Raw genomic sequence first — 19,399 nt, 5'->3', positions numbered from 1 at the left:
GCTAATGCCAACATCTCTGTTGATATATCCCCAGATAGCTAATGCCAACATCTCTGTTGATATCTCCCCAGATAGCTAATGCCAACATCTCTGTTGATATATCCCCAGATAGCTAATGCCAACAACTGCATCTCTGTTGATATCTCCCCAGATAGCTAATGCCAACATCTCTGTTGATATATCCCCAGATAGCTAATGCCAACAACTGCATCTCTGTTGATATCTCCCCAGATAGCTAATGCCAACATCTCTGTTGATATATCCCCAGATAGCTAATGCCAACAACTCTGTAGATATCTCCCCAGATAGCTAATGCCAACAACTGCATCTCTGTTGATATCTCCCCAGATAGCTAATGCCAACATCTCTGTTGATATATCCCCAGATAGCTAATGCCAACAACTGCATCTCTGTTGATATCTCCCCAGATAGCTAATGCCAACATCTCTGTTGATATCTCCCCAGATAGCTAATGCCAACATCTCTGTTGATATCTCCCCAGATAGCTAATGCCAACATCTCTGTTGATATATCCCAAGATAGCTAATGCCAACAACTCTGTAGATATCTCCCCAGATAGCTAATGCCAACAACTGCATCTCTGTTGATATCTCCCCAGATAGCTAATGCCAACATCTCTGTTGATATATCCCCAGATAGCTAATGCCAACAACTGCATCTCTGTTGATATCTCCCCAGATAGCTAATGCCAACATCTCTGTTGATATATCCCCAGATAGCTAATGCCAACAACTGCATCTCTGTTGATATCTCCCCAGATAGCTAATGCCAACATCTCTGTTGATATCTCCCCAGATAGCTAATGCCAACATCTCTGTTGATATCTCCCCAGATAGCTAATGCCAACATCTCTGTTGATATCTCCCCAGATAGCTAATGCCAACAACTGCATCTCTGTTGATATATCCCCAGATAGCTAATGCCAACATCTCTGTTGATATATCCCCAGATAGCTAATGCCAACAACTGCATCTCTGTTGATATATCCCCAGATAGCTAATGCCAACATCTCTGTTGATATATCCCCAGATAGCTAATGCCAACAACTGCATCTCTGTTGATATATCCCCAGATAGCTAATGCCAACATCTCTGTTGATATCTCCCCAGATAGCTAATGCCAACATCTCTGTTGATATCTCCCCAGATAGCTAATGCCAACATCTCTGTTGATATCTCCCCAGATAGCTAATGCCAACAACTGCATCTCTGTTGATATATCCCCAGATAGCTAATGTCAACATCTCTGTTGATATATCCCCAGATAGCTAATGCCAACAACTGCATCTCTGTTGATATATCCCCAGATAGCTAATGCCAACATCTCTGTTGATATATCCCCAGATAGCTAATGCCAACAACTGCATCTCTGTTGATATATCCCCAGATAGCTAATGCCAACATCTCTGTTGATATATCCCCAGATAGCTAATGCCAACATCTCTGTTGATATCTCCCCAGATAGCTAATGCCAACAACTGCATCTCTGTTGATATATCCCCAGATAGCTAATGCCAACATCTCTGTTGATATATCCCCAGATAGCTAATGCCAACATCTATGTTGATATCTCCCCAGATAGCTAATGCCAACAACTGCATCTCTGTTGATATATCCCCAGATAGCTAATGCCAACAACTGCATCTCTGTTGATATCTCCCCAGATAGCTAATGCCAACAACTGCATCTCTGTTGATATCTCCCCAGATAGCTAATGCCAACAACTGCATCTCTGTTGATATCTCCCCAGATAGCTAATGCCAACATCTCTGTTGATATCTCCCCAGATAGCTAATGCCAACATCTCTGTTGATATATCCCCAGATAGCTAATGCCAACATCTCTGTTGATATATCCCCAGATAGCTAATGCCAACATCTCTGTTGATATCTCCCCAGATAGCTAATGCCAACATCTCTGTTGATATCTCCCCAGATAGCTAATGCCAACATCTCTGTTGATATATCCCCAGATAGCTAATGCCAACATCTCTGTTGATATCTCCCCAGATAGCTAATGCCAACATCTCTGTTGATATCTCCCCAGATAGCTAATGCCAACATCTCTGTTGATATCTCCCCAGATAGCTAATGCCAACATCTCTGTTGATATCTCCCCAGATAGCTAATGCCAACATCTCTGTTGATATATCCCCAGATAGCTAATGCCAACATCTCTGTTGATATCTCCCCAGATAGCTAATGCCAACATCTCTGTTGATATCTCCCCAGATAGCTAATGCCAACATCTCTGTTGATATATCCCCAGATAGCTAATGCCAACATCTCTGTTGATATCTCCCCAGATAGCTAATGCCAACAACTGCATCTCTGTTGATATCTCCCCAGATAGCTAATGCCAACATCTCTGTTGATATATCTCCAGATAGCTAATGCCAACAACTCTGTAGATATCTCCCCAGATAGCTAATGCCAACAACTGCATCTCTGTTGATATCTCCCCAGATAGCTAATGCCAACAACTGCATCTCTGTTGATATCTCCCCAGATAGCTAATGCCAACAACTGCATCTCTGTAGATATCTCCCCAGATAGCTAATGCCAACAACTGCAACTCTGTAGATATCTCCCCAGATAGCTAATGCCAACAACTGCATCTCTGTTGATATCTCCCCAGATAGCTAATGCCAACATCTCTGTTGATATATCCCCAGATAGCTAATGCCAACATCTCTGTTGATATCTCCCCAGATAGCTAATGCCAACATCTCTGTTGATATATCCCCAGATAGCTAATGCCAACATCTCTGTTGATATATTCCCAGATAGCTAATGCCAACAACTGCATCTCTTTTGGTGAGTACATGAACCAGCTACGCAAGAGATACATGAAAAGTGAGTTTGAAGAGGAGTCGAACGATGCTGAGCAAATCAGGAAAGATCAATTTCAGCAGCTGACGGATCAGTTTCTCACTTTGGCTAAACAATGGTGAGAAGAGTTTAACCCTTTAACCCACACAATGGTGAGAAGAGTTTAACCCTTTCACTCACCAGCTATAACTGTTTGAACTGCTTAGATAACCAGCGATCAATAACCTTTTAAGGTTGTTGTTTGAATTGTCCATGCAATTGATTTAGTAGCAAGGGTTAAAGGTGAGACATCCCTCAAGGTCCTTTGGGGCAGACTATGTGTTTAGGTCACAAATAGGTCAAAGAGAGGAGAAATGGTGACAGCCAAGTGTTAGAGGCAGTCAAGTATTAGTTGCAGTCAAGTATTAGTTGCAGTCAAGTATTAGTTTAATTAAACTGGACATATAAGTAGGGTGGGGTGGTTGAGGTCAGTCAGTGCCCAAGTGGTTCTACCATATGGTTGTATTGTGGGGTGGGGATAGAGTTTAGTCACTGGAACTGTCCAAGTGTTACAGGAACTGCTCAGTATCACATTCTAGGTGTAGACAATATGTAGACAATATGTAGACAATATGTAGACAATATGTAGACAATATGTAGACAATATGTAGACAATATGTAGACAATATGTAGACGATATGTAGACGATATGTAGACGATATGTAGACGATATGTAGACAATATGTAGACAATATGTAGACGATATGTAGACGATATGTAGACGATATGTAGACAATATGTAGACATTATGTAGACAATATATAGACAATATGTAGACAATATGTAGACAATATGTAGACAATATGTAGACAATATGTAGACAGTATGTTGACAGTATGTAGACAGTATGTAGACAATATGTAGACAATATGTAGACAGTATGTAGACAATATGTAGACAATATGTTGACAATATGTAGACAATATGTAGACAATATGTAAACAGTATGTAGACAATATGTAGACAGTATGTGGACAGTATGAAGACAGTATGTAGACAGTATGTAGACAATATGTAGACAGTATGTAGACAGTATGTAGACAATATGTAGACAGTATGTAGACAGTATGTAGACAGTATGTAGACAATATGTAGACAGTATGTAGACAATATGCAGACAATATGTAGACAATATGTAGACAGTATGTAGATAATATGTAGACAGTATGTAGACAATATGTAGACAGTATGTAGACAATATGTAGACAATATGTAGACAATATGTAGACAATATGTAGACAATATGTAGACGATATGTAGACGATATGTAGACGATATGTAGACGATATGTAGACGATATGTAGACGATATGTAGACGATATGTAGACGATATGTAGACAATATGTAGACAATATGTAGACAATAGGCAGACAGTATGTAGACAGTATGTAGACAATATATAGACAATATGTAGAGAGTATGTAGACAATATGTAGATGATATGAAGACAGTATGCAGACAATATGCAGACAATATGTAGACAATATGTAGACAATATGTAGACAATATGTAGACAATATGTAGACAATATGCAGACAGTATGTAGACAATATGTAGACAATATGTAGACAGTATGTAGACAATATGTAGATGATATGAAGACAGTATGCAGACAATATGCAGACAATATGCAGACAATATGTAGACAATATGTAGATGATATGTAGACAATATGTAGACAATATGTAGACAATATGCAGACATTATGTAGACAATATATAGACAATATATAGACAATATGTAGACAGTATTTGATGGTGGCACATACACTTGATGTTTGTGTTGAAAAAGCTAAGCCTGTTGTTAAAATAGATTTTGTGTCATGTACCAGTAAGCTACTAATTAACTAATTAGTTAATTAATTTCACAGCTGTGACATCATGTTGGAGGAGATGTTCATTGACCTGAGAGACAGCAACTGTTTTAACGATCTGATGACACGAAACTGGTAGGTTAAAAACACAATTGATTTTTTGTTTTTGTGTTTTTAAAATAGTTATGTACAAATTGATTTTTTGTTTTTGTGTTGTTTAAATAGTTATGTACAAATTGATTTTTTGTTTTTGTGTTGTTTAGTTATGTACACAATTGATTTTTTGTTTTTGTGGTGTGTAAATAGTTATGTACAAATTGATTTTTTGTTTTTGTGTTGTTTAAATAGTTATGTACAAATTGATTTTTTGTTTTTGTGTTGTTTAGTTATGTACACAATTGATTTTTTGTTTTTGTGGTGTTTAAATAGTTATGTACAAATTGATTTTTTTTCTTTTACGTTCTGAAAACTTCTTAAAAATTTAAATATCATTGTGAAGCACAGGTATTCTGTCAGTCTACAACAAGGCATTAGGCCCTGCTTATTGATACAATCATTAGGCTGTGTGCTTGTTGAGACTATGAATAGTATGTGCTTGTGGTATAAGTTCCTTGGGTTCAATATTGCATTACAATAGTTAACTGACAGTTAGAAGAAAAGAGCTTGAATGTATGAACTCTATTGAGCAACATGATTGAATGTATGAACTCTATTGAGCAACATGATTGAATGAACTCTATTGAGCAACATGATTGAATGTATGAACTCTATTGAGCAACATGATTGAATGAACTCTATTGAGCAACATGATTGAATGAACTCTATTGAGCAACATGATTGAATGTATAAACTCTATTGAGCAACATGATTGAATGAACTCTATTGAGCAACATGATTGAATGTATAAACTCTATTGAGCAACATGATTGAATGTATGAACTCTATTGAGCAACATGATTGAATGTATAAACTCTATTGAGCAACATGATTGAATGTATAAACTCTATTGAGCAACATGATTGAATGTATGAACTCTATTGAGCAACATGATTGAATGTATGAACTCTATTGAGCAACATGATTGAATGTATCAACTCTATTGAGCAACATGATTGAATGTATGAACTCTATTGAGCAACATGATTGAATGAACTCTATTGAGCAACATGATTGAATGTATGGCCTCTATTGAGCAACATGATTGAATGTATCAACTCTATTGAGCAACATGATTGAATGTATCAACTCTATTGAGCAACATGATTGAATGTATGGCCTCTATTGAGCAACATGATTGAATGTATCAACTCTATTGAGCAACATGATTGAATGTATGAACTCTATTGAGCAACATGATTGAATGTATTAACTCTATTGAGCAACATGATTGAATGAACTCTATTGAGCAACATGATTGAATGTATGAACTCTATTGAGCAACATGATTGAATGAACTCTATTGAGCAACATGATTGAATGTATCAACTCTATTGAGCAACATGATTGAATGTATGGCCTCTATTGAGCAACATGATTGAATGTATCAACTCTATTGAGATTGAGCAACATGATTGAATGTATCAACTCTATTGAGATTGAGCAACATGATTGAATGTATGAACTCTATTGAGCAACATGATTGAATGTATCAACTCTATTGAGCAACATGATTGAATGTATGGCCTCTATTGAGCAACATGATTGAATGAATGAACTCTATTAAGCAACATGATTGAATGTATGGCCTCTATTGAGCAACATGATTGAATGTTCTAGGATGGCCAATTCGAGTGGCGTGGAGACCATTATAGCAACATGGGCCGACTACCACCAAGACTTTCTACACCTCAAGCCCATGATGTATGAGATTTTACTGGCAAAAGGCCAGAAAAAAATCATTAAGGAATACGTCAAAGCTTTGCTATCCAGGTAGTTAACTCTGTATTATTATCTGATCACTGTTGTAGCATGCTCTCCCCTTGTTGGTTCAGGCTTGAGTAAGATAGAATGCTCTCCCCTTACATAAAAACAATAGTTTAACCAACTGTACATAGCTTGTAAATCACGAAGACTTAATGCTGCTACCATTTCAATGACTGTTGTAACTGAAAGCATATCTGTTTCATTCATTGTTATACGTGTATCACCCTCCATTTAATTCAGTTTCAAATTTTATTCTGCTGGGTTGGGGGGGGGGGGGGGGCGGGAGTTTACATCTTATTAATTTAATTACAGCATAGAACCATAAGCAATTAATATTAAATTAAAATAATTTAAATGGGAATATTTGAATGAGTGGATGAAAGGTTTGAGTTTGGTGTGTGTTGCAGGAAACTCTCCTTCAAGAACTACGACGAGAGAAAACAGTCGTCAGAGAAAATAATTTCTGAAGCTGAGCAGATCAAGGCTCAGTTCATGGAGATGTCCCCTAAACTGGTTAGTGTCTTGTCCATTTGTTCATATCATCATATGATTGAACAATCAAAATCCTTAATTGTGGAAATGCATTATACCGGCGCCCGGGGACAAACTTTCAATTTGGTTCCCCCCTTGGGAGCAAAGTTTTGATTTGCACCCCCCCTCAAACTTTTGTTCGATTTGCAGCCCCCCCCCCCCCCTCAAACTATTTATAATGCAAAAATGCAGCTAAAATGACATTTTAATTTGTTTTTCCAACCCATTTTGGCTCGCCTGAAGGTCGGCACCCAGGGACATATGTACCCCCCCCCCCCCCCCCTCGCTACACCTCTGTAACTCATCGAAAGAAACGTTTAACCTAGATATTGTTATATCAGTTTTACAACAATTTTTTTTATCAAGTCTCTAGCAGTTTTTGTAGCTCAAACCCTTGCATCTCTGTATTGAACTCACACGTCATCATGTTTTCATATTGTTCGTACCGTACAAATATGTGCCATGTGTGTTTTACCTGTCACAAATATGTGATGTGTGTTTTACCTGTCACAAATATGTGATGTGTGTTTACCTGTCACAAATATGTGATGTGTGTTTACCTGTCACAAATATGTGATGTGTGTTTACCTGTCCCAAATATGTGATGTGTGTTTACCTGTCACAAATATGTGCATGTGTTTCACCTGTAACCTAAAAGAAGCCTAAAAGGTAACCTGTTACCTGACAAATATAATCTAGTTATTGCACCTGTTTCAGGATGCTTCAATGTTTGATGTGCTACCTGCCCTGGCGGAGGTTGTTAAACTCAAAGACAGCTCTATGCTCTCTCTGGAAGTTACTGTAAGTCCTCTATATTGCAGTGGTTTCAAATTACTGTAAGTCTTGCTTCAGTCCTCTATATTGCAGTGGTTTCAAATTACTGTAAGTCTTGCTTCAGTCCTCTATATTGCAGTGGTTTCAAATTACTGTAAGTCTTGCTTCAGTCCTCTATATTGCAGTGGTTTCAAATTACTGTAAGTCTTGCTTCAGTCCTCTATATTGCAGTGGTTTCAAATTACTGTAAGTCTTGCTTCAGTCCTCTATATTGCAGTGGTTTCAAATTACTGTAAGTCTTGCTTCAGTCCTCTATATTGCAGTGGTTTCAAATTACTGTAAGTCTTGCTTCAGTCCTCTATATTGCAGTGGTTTCAAATTACTGTAAGTCTTGCTTCAGTCCTCTATATTGCAGTGGTTTCAAATTACTGTAAGTCTTGCTTCAGTCCTCTATATTGCAGTGGTTTCAAATTACTGTAAGTCTTGCTTCAGTCCTCTATATTGCAGTGGTTTCTAATTACTGTAAGTCTTGCTTCAGTCCTCTATATTGCAGTGGTTTCAAATTACTGTAAGTCTTGCTTCAGTCCTCTATATTGCAGTGGTTTCTAAAAAGTTATTAACTTAATGTTTGAGTAATTGCTAAAAAGTTATTAACTTAATGTTTGAGTAATTGCTAAAACGTTATTAACTTAATGTTTGAGTAATTGCTAAAAAGTTATTAACTTAATGTTTGAGTAATTGCTAAAAAGTTATTAACTTAATGTTTGAGTAATTGCTAAAAAGTTATTAACTTAATGTTTGAGTAATTGCTAAAAAGTTATTAACTTAATGTTTGAGTAATTGCTAAAAAGTTCTATAACTTAATTTTTCAGGGATTTGCTAAACAGTTCTATAACTTAATATTTCAGGGATTTGCTAAAAAGTATCCAGACATAAGGCTGGAACAACTGGTTAATTTAATTTTATGTCGTGGTGACATCAGCAGGTCTGACGCCAGACAGGTAAGGTCATCCTTTTTTTTACACAGGTGTAAAACATTATTTCACACAGGTGTAAAACATTATTTCACACAGGTATAAAACTTACTCAAACTTTATTTTTACACAGATATAAAACTTACACAAACATTATTTCACACAGGTATAATTATCACAAATCTTTAATTTTTGCCAATGCACAATAAATTAATAAAATTCTATCCAAAAATAACCATGTAGCCTTAGACATAAAATTCTATTCTGTGATTTAGACATATTTTTTCTCTTGCTCTAGCCTATGTTTGAAATTGACACAGTCCATTTATTAGTTTTTACATTTATTTGGATTGAATATCTGACCTGTATCTTGAATATCTGACCTGTATCTTGAATATCTGACCTGTATCTTGAATATCTGACCTGTATCTTGAATATCTGACCTGTATCTTCAATATCTGACCTGTATCTTGAATATCTGACCTGTATCTTGAATATCTGACCTGTATCTTCAATATCTGACCTGTATCTTCAATATCTGACCTGTATCTTGAATATCTGACCTGTATCTTGAATATCTGACCTGTATCTTCAATATCTGACCTGTATCTTCAATATCTGACCTGTATCTTCAATATCTGACCTGTATCTTGAATATCTGACCTGTATCTTCAATATCTGACCTGTATCTTCAATATCTGACCTGTATCTTCAATATCTGACCTGTATCTTCAATATCTGACCTGTATCTTGAATATCTGACCTGTATCTTGAATATCTGACTTTTATCTTTGAGCAGTTAGCGCTGGACAGTGTGGGAGAAGACGACGCCTCACAAGCCAAGCCAAAGGGAATTTTTTCCGAGATCGCAGCATCTGGCTGAGATGTGCGAGTTAAGGATGTGGTTCTCTGAGATGTGTTAACATCTAGTGTGATGTTATAGATGTTTGTTAACACTACTGATGTGATGTTACTTTGATGTGCTAACTATGCCTGTTCTCAAAGTTGTAACAAAATTACAATGATAAACATCTGCATGTTACAAGTATTTGAACTTTAATGTCATAATTCATTTGGTGTTTATCACATTATTCATGTCATTTATTTTTCTGATTCACTTGTACAATAAATATAATTTATTCTGACTCTTGTTACATGTCTTAGATTTGTGCCTACAAATGCTCTGTTAGTCCTAGATTTGTGCCTACAAATGTCCTATTAGTCCTAGATTTGTGCTATGTTTGTCCTGCTAGTCCTAGATTTGTGCCTACAAATGTCCTATTATTCCTAGATTTGTGCTATGTTTGTCCTGTTAGTCCTAGATTTTGTGCTATGTTTGTCCTGTTAGTTCTAGATTTGTGCCTACAAAAGTCCTGTTAGTCCTAGATTTGTCCTGTTTGTCCTGTTAGTCCTAGATTTGTGCCTACAAACTGCCTACAAAAGTCCTGTTAGTCCTAGATTTGTGCTGTTTGTCCTGTTAGTCCTAGATTTCTGCCTACAAACTGTGCCTACAAAAGTCCTGTTAGTCCTAGATTTGTGCTGTTTGTCCTGTTAGTCCTAGATTTGTGCCTACAAACTGTGCCTACTATAGTGCTGTTGCTATCAGAAAGCTGCCTGTCTGCTGTGATGTACACGATGGTACACGTCATCAGAAGTTGGGTGGGTAGAGGAAAACAGCCGGCACCCAGCTGGTGTAAGAGTTCAAAACATTTGGAATTGTATGCCAGAAGTAGTTGTAGGACTGGGTAAATAGTGTGGCAGGTTATAGACTTGTCCTGGGGCAGCTTCAACTAGTCTTGTTGTGAACTACTTGATTAGACACCGTGTTCGTTCAACAGTTGAACATTGAGTGGACCAAACAAGAGAATGATACGATGCAGTTGGTTTCCAGAAAGAAGCGCAACGGAAAAAAGCGCAAACAGAAAATTGCGCACACAGAAAAATGCTCAAAGAGAAAAATGCGCAAACAGAAAATTGTGCACACAGAAATATGCGCACACAGAAAAAAGCGCAAACAGACAATTATGAGCACACAGAAAAAAGCGCAAACAAAAATTTGCGCACACAGAAAAATGGTTGCTGCATATTTATGCCAGGACAAGACCTAGTTTATGAAATTAACTTCAGCCATCGGCTTTCATTCGTCTAACTCACGCACGATTGTTTTTGTCAAAACACCGTCAATTTAAAGTTTATTTTTTTGCTTTCCCAAGAGCTTGAGGGGAAAATAACCTCGCGAGAATTCAGCATTCAATGTCCGTTCTCGCGAGATTTAAACACTCCATATAGCTGGCCATTTCTCCCCATACACAAATATACTCCAATATTGAACTTTAACTAGAGTAAGTAGCATTACTTCCAACTTGAACTACGTGTCAAAAAGCCAATGATATGGCTTGACTCTTAACCCTACGGTTTTCCTCTAGAAATATCTGTAGAAGCTGCATAGTCACATCTGTGTGCTGTCCATGACGTCATACAAATCGCCTTCCTCTTCCCGTGGATCATACTCCTGCCCCGCCCACCCGTTCTTCGGTCTGCCAGCGCCATTTTGTGACGTCGGTCTGGGAACAGACGGCAGTGGCCTGTTCCTGTTGGCCGGCTTGCCCTTAGCCCGAGGGTCAGGCTGGCCCTTAGCCCGCGGGTCAGGCTGTGATTGTTGGCTACGTCTCATCTGGGCAGGGGGAACAGGCCTGCCGTTTTTGGGTTTGAGGGGCAGTTTTGGGTAACTCTGCGTAGTCGTCTGCTTCATCAGGTGTTCTGGTCGTGCGGGGAGGGGAGGTGGGGATGTTGGTGAATTTAAATCTAAATTCGGTTCTGATTTTGTTGTCTTTAGAACTAATGGCTTAGGTATTTGGTTTTGTTTTTTGGCGTTTGTTTTAGAAGGTTTATCTGGCAACTTGAGTTTCTCGGCCGATGGCGGCGAAAAACTTTTCAGGACTGGTTTCGGTTTGGCTGGTGGCCGAGGAGGTAGCGGCAGGGGCGGAGAAATGGTGAGTAGTTTTTGTCTTGAGTCTGGAACATTCGATGGCGAGGGGTCTTCACGTCTGCTGTCGACGCTCGCTCTTCGCGCGTCTTTGGCTGGCGGGGGCGGAGCTAAAGGGAACTCGTCCTCGTCGTCTTCAAAGTCGTAGCGTGAGTCCCAGGACTCGGCGCGGTACAGGTGGAATGTGGGCGTGTCGTCTGCAGGTGGGGGTGGCGGGGGTGGGGGTTGAGTTGGGGGGCGGATTGCTGAAAAAAATAAGGAATGTTATACTAAGTTAAAAATTTATCAAATTATATTTTTTAAAACATCAATATATGGATAGTCAAATGATTTAAAGACTGCTACAGCTAAACACATAATTGCGAAGTGTTTTTTTTAAACACCTGATACACAAGCAAATAGGAACACACAAAACCATGTTAACCCAGATACACACATAAATATCTTTCTCATAAACACATACTAATAAACACCACTACATAAGACAAATATGCCATACGAGCCAACCCGCTGCGTATCATACGCCGGTCGCTATTTAGTTGTTTTCTTTTCGACTTTTCAGTAATTCATAATTTGTGAATTCGACAGTAACACTGCTGCCACTGAAAATATTTGCTTTAAAACACTATCAGTAAGCCGTTAAGGACAACGTTAAGGACTCCCACCCTCCTTTCCCCCAACCCCCCCCCCCCCACCCGTGAAAGCAGCCTCCTCTTAGCTACCTCCCCTAAGTTTAAAATCGTTTCAAACTAAATTATCTGCCCCTAAAAGCCGTCACTAAACCCGGCTCTACGATTGTAAACATTTATCGTGAACCACAGCTCACCAGACTTCATAGAGAGGAAGAGAGGGGACTGCATTATATATATATATATATATATATATATATATATATATATATATATATATATATATATATATATAGATTATTATGTACAGATACTGCGACATAAAAACATATCTTAACACGTACAGATACATAATGTCATACACAGACACAAACTGATGCATACAACACATTGACACCTACAAACATCCACTGACACACACACACACACACATAATGACTGTAAAGCAAGCTGTAACATACTGACACCCATAACTCATACTGAGACCCATGAATGTATTTTGTCATAAACTGCACCAACTGTCAGCAGTGTGTTCAGATTAACCTATCATGTCACGTGTGTGTTCACGGATTGACCTATCATGTCACGTGTGTTCACAGATTGACCTATCATGTCACGTGTTCACAGATTGACCTATCATGTCAAGTGTGTGTTCACAGATTGACCTATCATGTCACGTGTGTGTTCACAGATTGACCTATCATGTCACGTGTGTGTTCACAGATTGACCTATCATGTCACGTGTTCACGGATTGACCTATCATGTCACATGTTCACAGATTGACCTATCATGTCACGTGTTCACAGATTGACCTATCATGTCACGTGTTCACAGATTGACCTATCATGTCACGTGTGTGTTCACAGATTGACCTATCATGTCACGTGTTCACAGATTGACCTATCATGTCACATGTTCACAGATTGACCTATCATGTCACGTGTTCACAGATTGACCTATCATGTCACGTGTTCACAGATTGACCTATCATGTCACGTGTGTTCACAGATTGACCTACCGTGACGACGTGGGGTCTTGCTGGGGTAGATCTTCTTACAGCCCGTGAACTCCTCTGGCAGTGGCACCGTGGAGATGGGCTTGAAGGTGAAGCGGCTCTGGAAGTCTGGCAAACACAGGAAGTGGGGCTTTCATGGGCTGGATAGACAGGTCAGGCAGTCTGTTGGTCAGACAGTCTGTTGGTCAGGCAGTCTGTTGGTCAGGCAGTCTGTTGGTCAGGCAGTCTGTTGGTCAGTCAGTCTGTCAGGCAGTCTGTTGGTCAGGCAATCTGTTGGTCAGACAGTCTGTCGGTCAGTCAGTCTGTTGGTCAGTCAGTCTGTTGGTCAGGCAGTCTGTTGGTCAGTCAGTCTGTTGGTCAGGCAGTCTGTTGGTCAGGCAGTCTGTTGGTCGGTCAGTCTGTCAGGCAGTCTGTTGGTCAGGCAGTCTGTTGGTCAGTCTGTTGGTCAGGCAGTCTGTTGGTCAGACAGTTTGTTGGTCAGGCAGTTTGTTGGTCAGGCAGTCTGTTGGTCAGTCAGTCTGTTGGTCAGGCAGTCTGTTGGTCAGTCAGTCTGTTGGTCAGTCAGTCTTTTGGTCAGACAGTCTGTTGGTCAGACAGTCTGTTGGTCAGGCAGTCTGTTGGTCAGTCAGTCTGTTGGTCAGGCAGTCTGTTGGTCAGTCAGTCTGTTGGTCAGTCAGTCTGTCAGGCAGTCTGTTGGTCAGGCAATCTGTTGGTCAGACAGTCTGTCGGTCAGTCAGTCTGTTGGTCAGTCAGTCTGTTGGTCAGGCAGTCTGTTGGTCAGTCAGTCTGTTGGTCAGGCAGTCAGGCAGTCTGTTGGTCAGTCAGCCTGTTGGTCAGGCAGTCTGTTGGTCAGTCAGTCTGTTGGTCAGGCAATCTCTCAGTCAGTCTGTTGGTCAGTCAGCCTGTTGGTCAGGCAGTCTGTTGGTCAGTCAGCCTGTTGGTCAGGCAGTCTGTTGGTCAGGCAGTCAGGCAGTCTGTTGGTCAGTCAGCCTGTTGGTCAGGCAGTCTGTTGGTCAGGCAGTCTGTTGGTCAGTCAGTCTGTTGGTCAGGCAGTCTGTTGGTCAGGCAGTCTGTTGGTCAGTCAGTCTGTTGGTCAGGCAGTCTGTTGGTCAGTCAGTCTGTTGGTCAGGCAGTCTGTTGGTCAGTCAGTCTGTCAGGCAGTCTGTTGGTCAGTCAGTCTGTTGGTCAGTCAGTCTGTCAGGCAGTCTGTTGGTCAGTCAGTCTGTTGGTCAGTCAGTCTGTCAGGCAGTCTGTTGGTCAGGCAGTCTGTCAGGCAGTCTGTTGGTCAGTCAGTCTGTTGGTCAGGCAGTCTGTTGGTCAGTCAGTCTGTCAGGCAGTCTGTTGGTCAGGCAGTCTGTTGGTCAGTCAGTCTGTTGGTCAGACAGTCTGTTGGTCAGGCAGTCTGTCAGGCAGTCTGTTGGTCAGGCAGTCTGTTGGTCAGGCAGTCTGTTGGTCAGTCAGTCTGTCAGGCAGTCTGTTGGTCAGGCAGTCTGTTGGTCAGACAGTCTGTTGGTCAGTCAGTCTGTCAGGCAGTCTGTTGGTCAGGCAGTCTGTTGGTCAGACAGTTTGTTGGTCAGGCAGTCTGTTGGTCAGACAGTTTGTTGGTCAGGCAATCTGTTGGTCAGTCTGTCTGTTGGTCAGGCAGTCTGTTGGTCAGACAGTCTGTTGGTCAGTCAGTCTGTCAGGCAGTCTGTTGGTCAGGCAGTCTGTTGGTCAGACAGTTTGTTGGTCAGGCAGTCTGTTGGTCAGGCAGTTTGTTGGTCAGTCAGTCTGTTGGTCAGGCAGTTTGCTGGTCCAGTCTGTCGGTCAGACAGTCTGTTGGTCAGGCAGTCTGTTTCTCAGCGAGTCATCCACTCAGTCTGTTAGCTAGTCAGTCTGTCTTGCTGTCTTTCTATGTGCCTAGTAGACCATTTGTTAATTAGTCTGTGAGTAAGTTGATAACGGAATCACCGCTACACCCTGTCCCCTGCATGCTAATGACATATCCTTGTTACAACCCTCGACCTTTGACCCTTATCTGAGGTAACCCCCCCCCCTCCCCACAGACCGTCTGTCGGTTGAAGTGCTCACCATTGTCCAGAATAAGGTCCAGAGAATTTTTCCGCTCCGGTATGGGTGGTGGCAGCTCCTCAGCCGTGTCCGGCATAAAGTGCCGGACAGGAAGTGCCGGCGGGCTGTCATTTGCCCCGCTCAGCTTCTTCAGGTTCAGTTCTGGAATAAAAGATCATACGAGTTAGATCTTGGATCACAAACTTAGATCTAGAACTAAAGTTAAACGTCCTTGGGGTCGTCATAAATAACGTCAGACTCGTAGTTTGGGGGGGGGGGGGGTGGGTACATAATTTTGTGCCGTTGTGTGATGAGAAGGAGGGGGTGGGGGGTTCAGATGGTGTGACGTCACACTTTTGTATTTAAAAAAAAAGCAATGTTAGAGAATGAATTTTAGCCGTTATTTCGCGCTTTAGAAAACTGTTTTAATAAATTGTAATAGAAATTGATGTAAATACTCTATGTTGAGAGAGTTTAGACAAGATTTGTAGGCTGACGTGTGACGTCATTTTAGGAAATTGGGTCTGCCTTTCTTTAACGACGTGTGACGGAGGTAAAGGGGGGGGGGGGAAGGTAAGAATCGCCAAAAAAAGCGTGACGTCATTTATGGATGACCCCATAGGGATTAGATCATGGATCACTAACTTGGATCTAGAACTAAAGTTTATTAGGACTAGATCTTAGATTAAAGGATTTGATCCAGATCTAAACATTACAAATTAATATACTTGAGTTGAGAAGACCCTATGTGGATCGTAAACATATTTTTTATACTGAATACGTCATAGTTGTTTCAACCAATAGCAGATCACTGCCGTAAAAACATCACAAAAATATCACAATCACCATTTGACGGAGCAGATAGTTTCATATCACGAACTGTCCAGTCCCCAACACAAAAGGAATTGTCCAGTCCCGAACACAGAAGGAATTGTCAAGTCCCCAACACAAGAGGAATTGTCCAGTCCCCAACATAAAAGGAATTGTCCAGTCCACAACACAAAAGGAATTGTCCAGTCCCAAACACAGGCCAATAGTTCACGCAGTAGCGTCAAATCGAGATCTAATTGTCGCCCTTTAGCCGGCTAGAAAATCTTCAAGCAAATAACTTCACCAGCCCAACACAGTTGATTTCTGTTTCATAGTTACTTCCCTTTGCGAGTTACTCTCCGTCATAAGCCCTCAGGGGCTGAGTTTTTAAATGGTTTTCATTTCAAGAAAGATAACTGGGTGCACAAACTAAATTGATTGTAAAAATATGTTGAAATGTTAGCCATTTTCAATTATTTAAAAAGTAGGCCTTGCTATTTAAAAAGTTAAAATTCATTTTTTTTTATTTTCAGAAAGCGCTAAAAAGTCAATGCCTTTCAATAAAAATCAAATATTTTGGTGTTGAATAAAAAGAGTTCAAATTAAATTGTTCAATTAAAAATTTGGTCGTGAAATTTTTGCAAACCACTGTTCAAATCACTGCCGCTGTATTTTATAGTAACACACGCTGAGCAGAAGTGACAGACAATTGTTGGAAGTTTAGCAGACTGGCGGTCGTCTGCTGATTGGTTTCAACATGCTCATCAATAACCAGTCGATCAGGGGCTCGACCAGGAACTTCAGGTGTGTTGAGGGAAGGTGAGATGGTGTGCTGGTGGCTTACACCGTCTCACCTGCGGCGTTGGCAGGTATGTTAACGCGACGGGAGACACGTGATCATGTGTGTAGTTGTTTGATAGACAGGAAACTGTCGGACACACTCGGAAAGGTACACATATACACATCGGCAGAGAAATAACAAAAATATAGGCATATACACATATACACATCGGCAGAGAAATAACAATAATATAGGCATATACACATAAATCACTCAAAACATTTGGTCACACACGCATATATATATATATATATATATATATATATATATATATATATATATATATATATATATATATATATATATATATATAGGCATATATATATGTATATATATATATATATATATATATATATATATATATATATATATATATATATATAGGGGCCTATATATATTTATATATATATATATATATATATATATATATATATATATATATATATACAAATATAGAACATATTAACGTGATATGTAATTAAGTATTACAAACCAGCAATCACTTCATTCATCACAATCATCAAAATCCTCTAAACATCAGACTCGCCGCTATAGCAAATACGTGACAGTTCAGAGAATAGTGCGATTAGCTTTGTTTGGCACTTATTTATCTGGCATGTTTGCTAAGGCGCATTCGCCTGACTCCTGCTCTGAGCCGTCTGCTGTTTCTTCACGTCATTATTTATCAGACGACTTAAGGTAACGCTGCAAACATTTCCAGCTCATCGTCTGCTAGATCAAATGTAGGCCCCGACCAACGAGTTCACGCGAAAAGATGGGGTCCTTTAAATGGCACGGATTAAACTGATCAGCATTAGACATTCGTTAGCAGGCCCAGCATCACAGGTTCAAAGTTGGATTCAACTGAAATGATCTAAATGACGAAAACAGCCACCAATCTAAATGACGAAAACAGCCACCAATCTAAATGACAAAAACAGCCACCAATCTAAATGACGAAAACAGCCACCAGTCTAAATGACGAAAACAGCCACCAATCTAAATGACCAAAACAGCCATTAATATAAATGACGAAAACAGCCACCAATCTAAATGACAAAAACAGCCACCAATCCTTGAAGATGTGGGGCTACAAGTCACGTTAAGCTTTAGATTGTTGCCACGTCACTTGTCAATACCAGTAATATAGACAGTCTATAATAGACTGTCTATAATGGATTGTCTATTATAGACTATATTTATAGACTGTCTATTATACTCTATTTATAGACTGTCTATAATAGACTGTCTATAATAGACTGTCCATTTAGAAGACGTTTCGGACTAAGGTCTTCCACTGAGTAAATATAATGACGTCAAGCTGTTTCGTACGACTTTTACCTGCCCGACTCCCCATCATCACAAAAATGTCTGACGACCCCCCCCCCGATAAAATAACGTCACATTTCTGTCAAATGTGTATTTTCAATGGGTTTTAAACATGGTGTACACACGAACCCTGGGGTTTAATATGGTGTACACACGAACCCTGTAGCTTCTAATTAACAAACAAGTCGCACAGTTGAACTTAATTAACCACACGGCTTAACCTAATCAGGCCACAGTTTAACCAGTGAAACAGTTGAACCTACAGTTGAACCTACAGTTGAACCTACTTAACCAGTGAAACAGTTGAACCTACTCAGGTTTAACCAGTCAAACAGTCCAACTTACTTATGTCCATCTTTGCCTGACGAAGCAGGTTTAGCCCGCTGTTCCAGTTGGTCGAGTTGAGTTTATTCTTGCTCTTCCTCTCCACCTCAAGCACCGCCTCAGATTTACGACGAAATTTCTCACCCAGTAATCCATTGATGGATAAGTTATCCATGCTGGAAGCGTGGGATAATCCTTTATCCTTGCGTCTGTTTTTGCCGTGGAAGAGCCCATTGAAATGCGACATAATTTCACTCTGCATTTCGTCAAGATTAAAATTTCCACAAGAAAAAAAAACAGCAAAGAAAAAAATCTTTGACTTTCTTCAAATCATGTCTCGTCTGTCCCGTGGTTTGAAAAGTTCCATCTTATGCGTGACGTCTGCTTCAAATCCCTGGCCCCACGGTCCTGACGCGGCTATGTCCGGCCAATGTTTGTCAACAAAGTCGACCGCAACCAACAACACCAACACATGCAGTCAACAGCCGCCAAAACTGTTAGCAGACGGGA

General features: G+C 40.0%; 2 protein-coding genes across 3 annotated transcripts in view; one reads left to right on the top strand and one right to left on the bottom strand.

The window, feature by feature from the left end:
* LOC131928679 (exocyst complex component 3-like) overlaps positions 1-10,050 on the top strand; it is a 33,410-nt gene extending 23,360 nt beyond the window's left edge. For both annotated transcript variants that reach the window (XM_059284762.1, XM_059284761.1), the window contains exons 18-24: positions 2,806-2,969; positions 4,761-4,838; positions 6,480-6,632; positions 7,034-7,139; positions 7,875-7,958; positions 8,840-8,932; positions 9,705-10,050. In XM_059284762.1, coding sequence (XP_059140745.1) covers positions 2,806-2,969; positions 4,761-4,838; positions 6,480-6,632; positions 7,034-7,139; positions 7,875-7,958; positions 8,840-8,932; positions 9,705-9,788 — 762 coding nt within the window. In that variant the 3' untranslated portion in view covers positions 9,789-10,050. The remainder of the gene's footprint in view (positions 1-2,805; positions 2,970-4,760; positions 4,839-6,479; positions 6,633-7,033; positions 7,140-7,874; positions 7,959-8,839; positions 8,933-9,704) is intronic.
* A 1,304-nt stretch (positions 10,051-11,354) lies between these two features.
* LOC131928675 (WAS/WASL-interacting protein family member 1) lies at positions 11,355-19,151 on the bottom strand. The gene is made up of 4 exons (XM_059284755.1): positions 18,911-19,151; positions 15,607-15,747; positions 13,540-13,644; positions 11,355-12,136 (listed from the first exon to the last, which is right to left on the bottom strand). The coding sequence occupies exons 1-4, from the start codon at positions 19,149-19,151 to the stop codon at positions 11,355-11,357; spliced, it is 1,269 nt and encodes a 422-aa protein (XP_059140738.1).
* Between the last annotated feature and the right edge of the window lie 248 nt (positions 19,152-19,399).

The sequence above is a fragment of the Physella acuta genome, unplaced genomic scaffold (genome assembly GCF_028476545.2).
Source record: "Physella acuta isolate Inbredline_101_S28 unplaced genomic scaffold, ASM2847654v3 ptg001531l, whole genome shotgun sequence".
In the NCBI taxonomy this organism is placed as follows: domain Eukaryota; kingdom Metazoa; phylum Mollusca; class Gastropoda; family Physidae; genus Physella; species Physella acuta.
The sequence above is the reverse complement of the archived record's forward strand: the minus strand, read 5'-3'. Positions and strand labels throughout refer to the sequence as shown.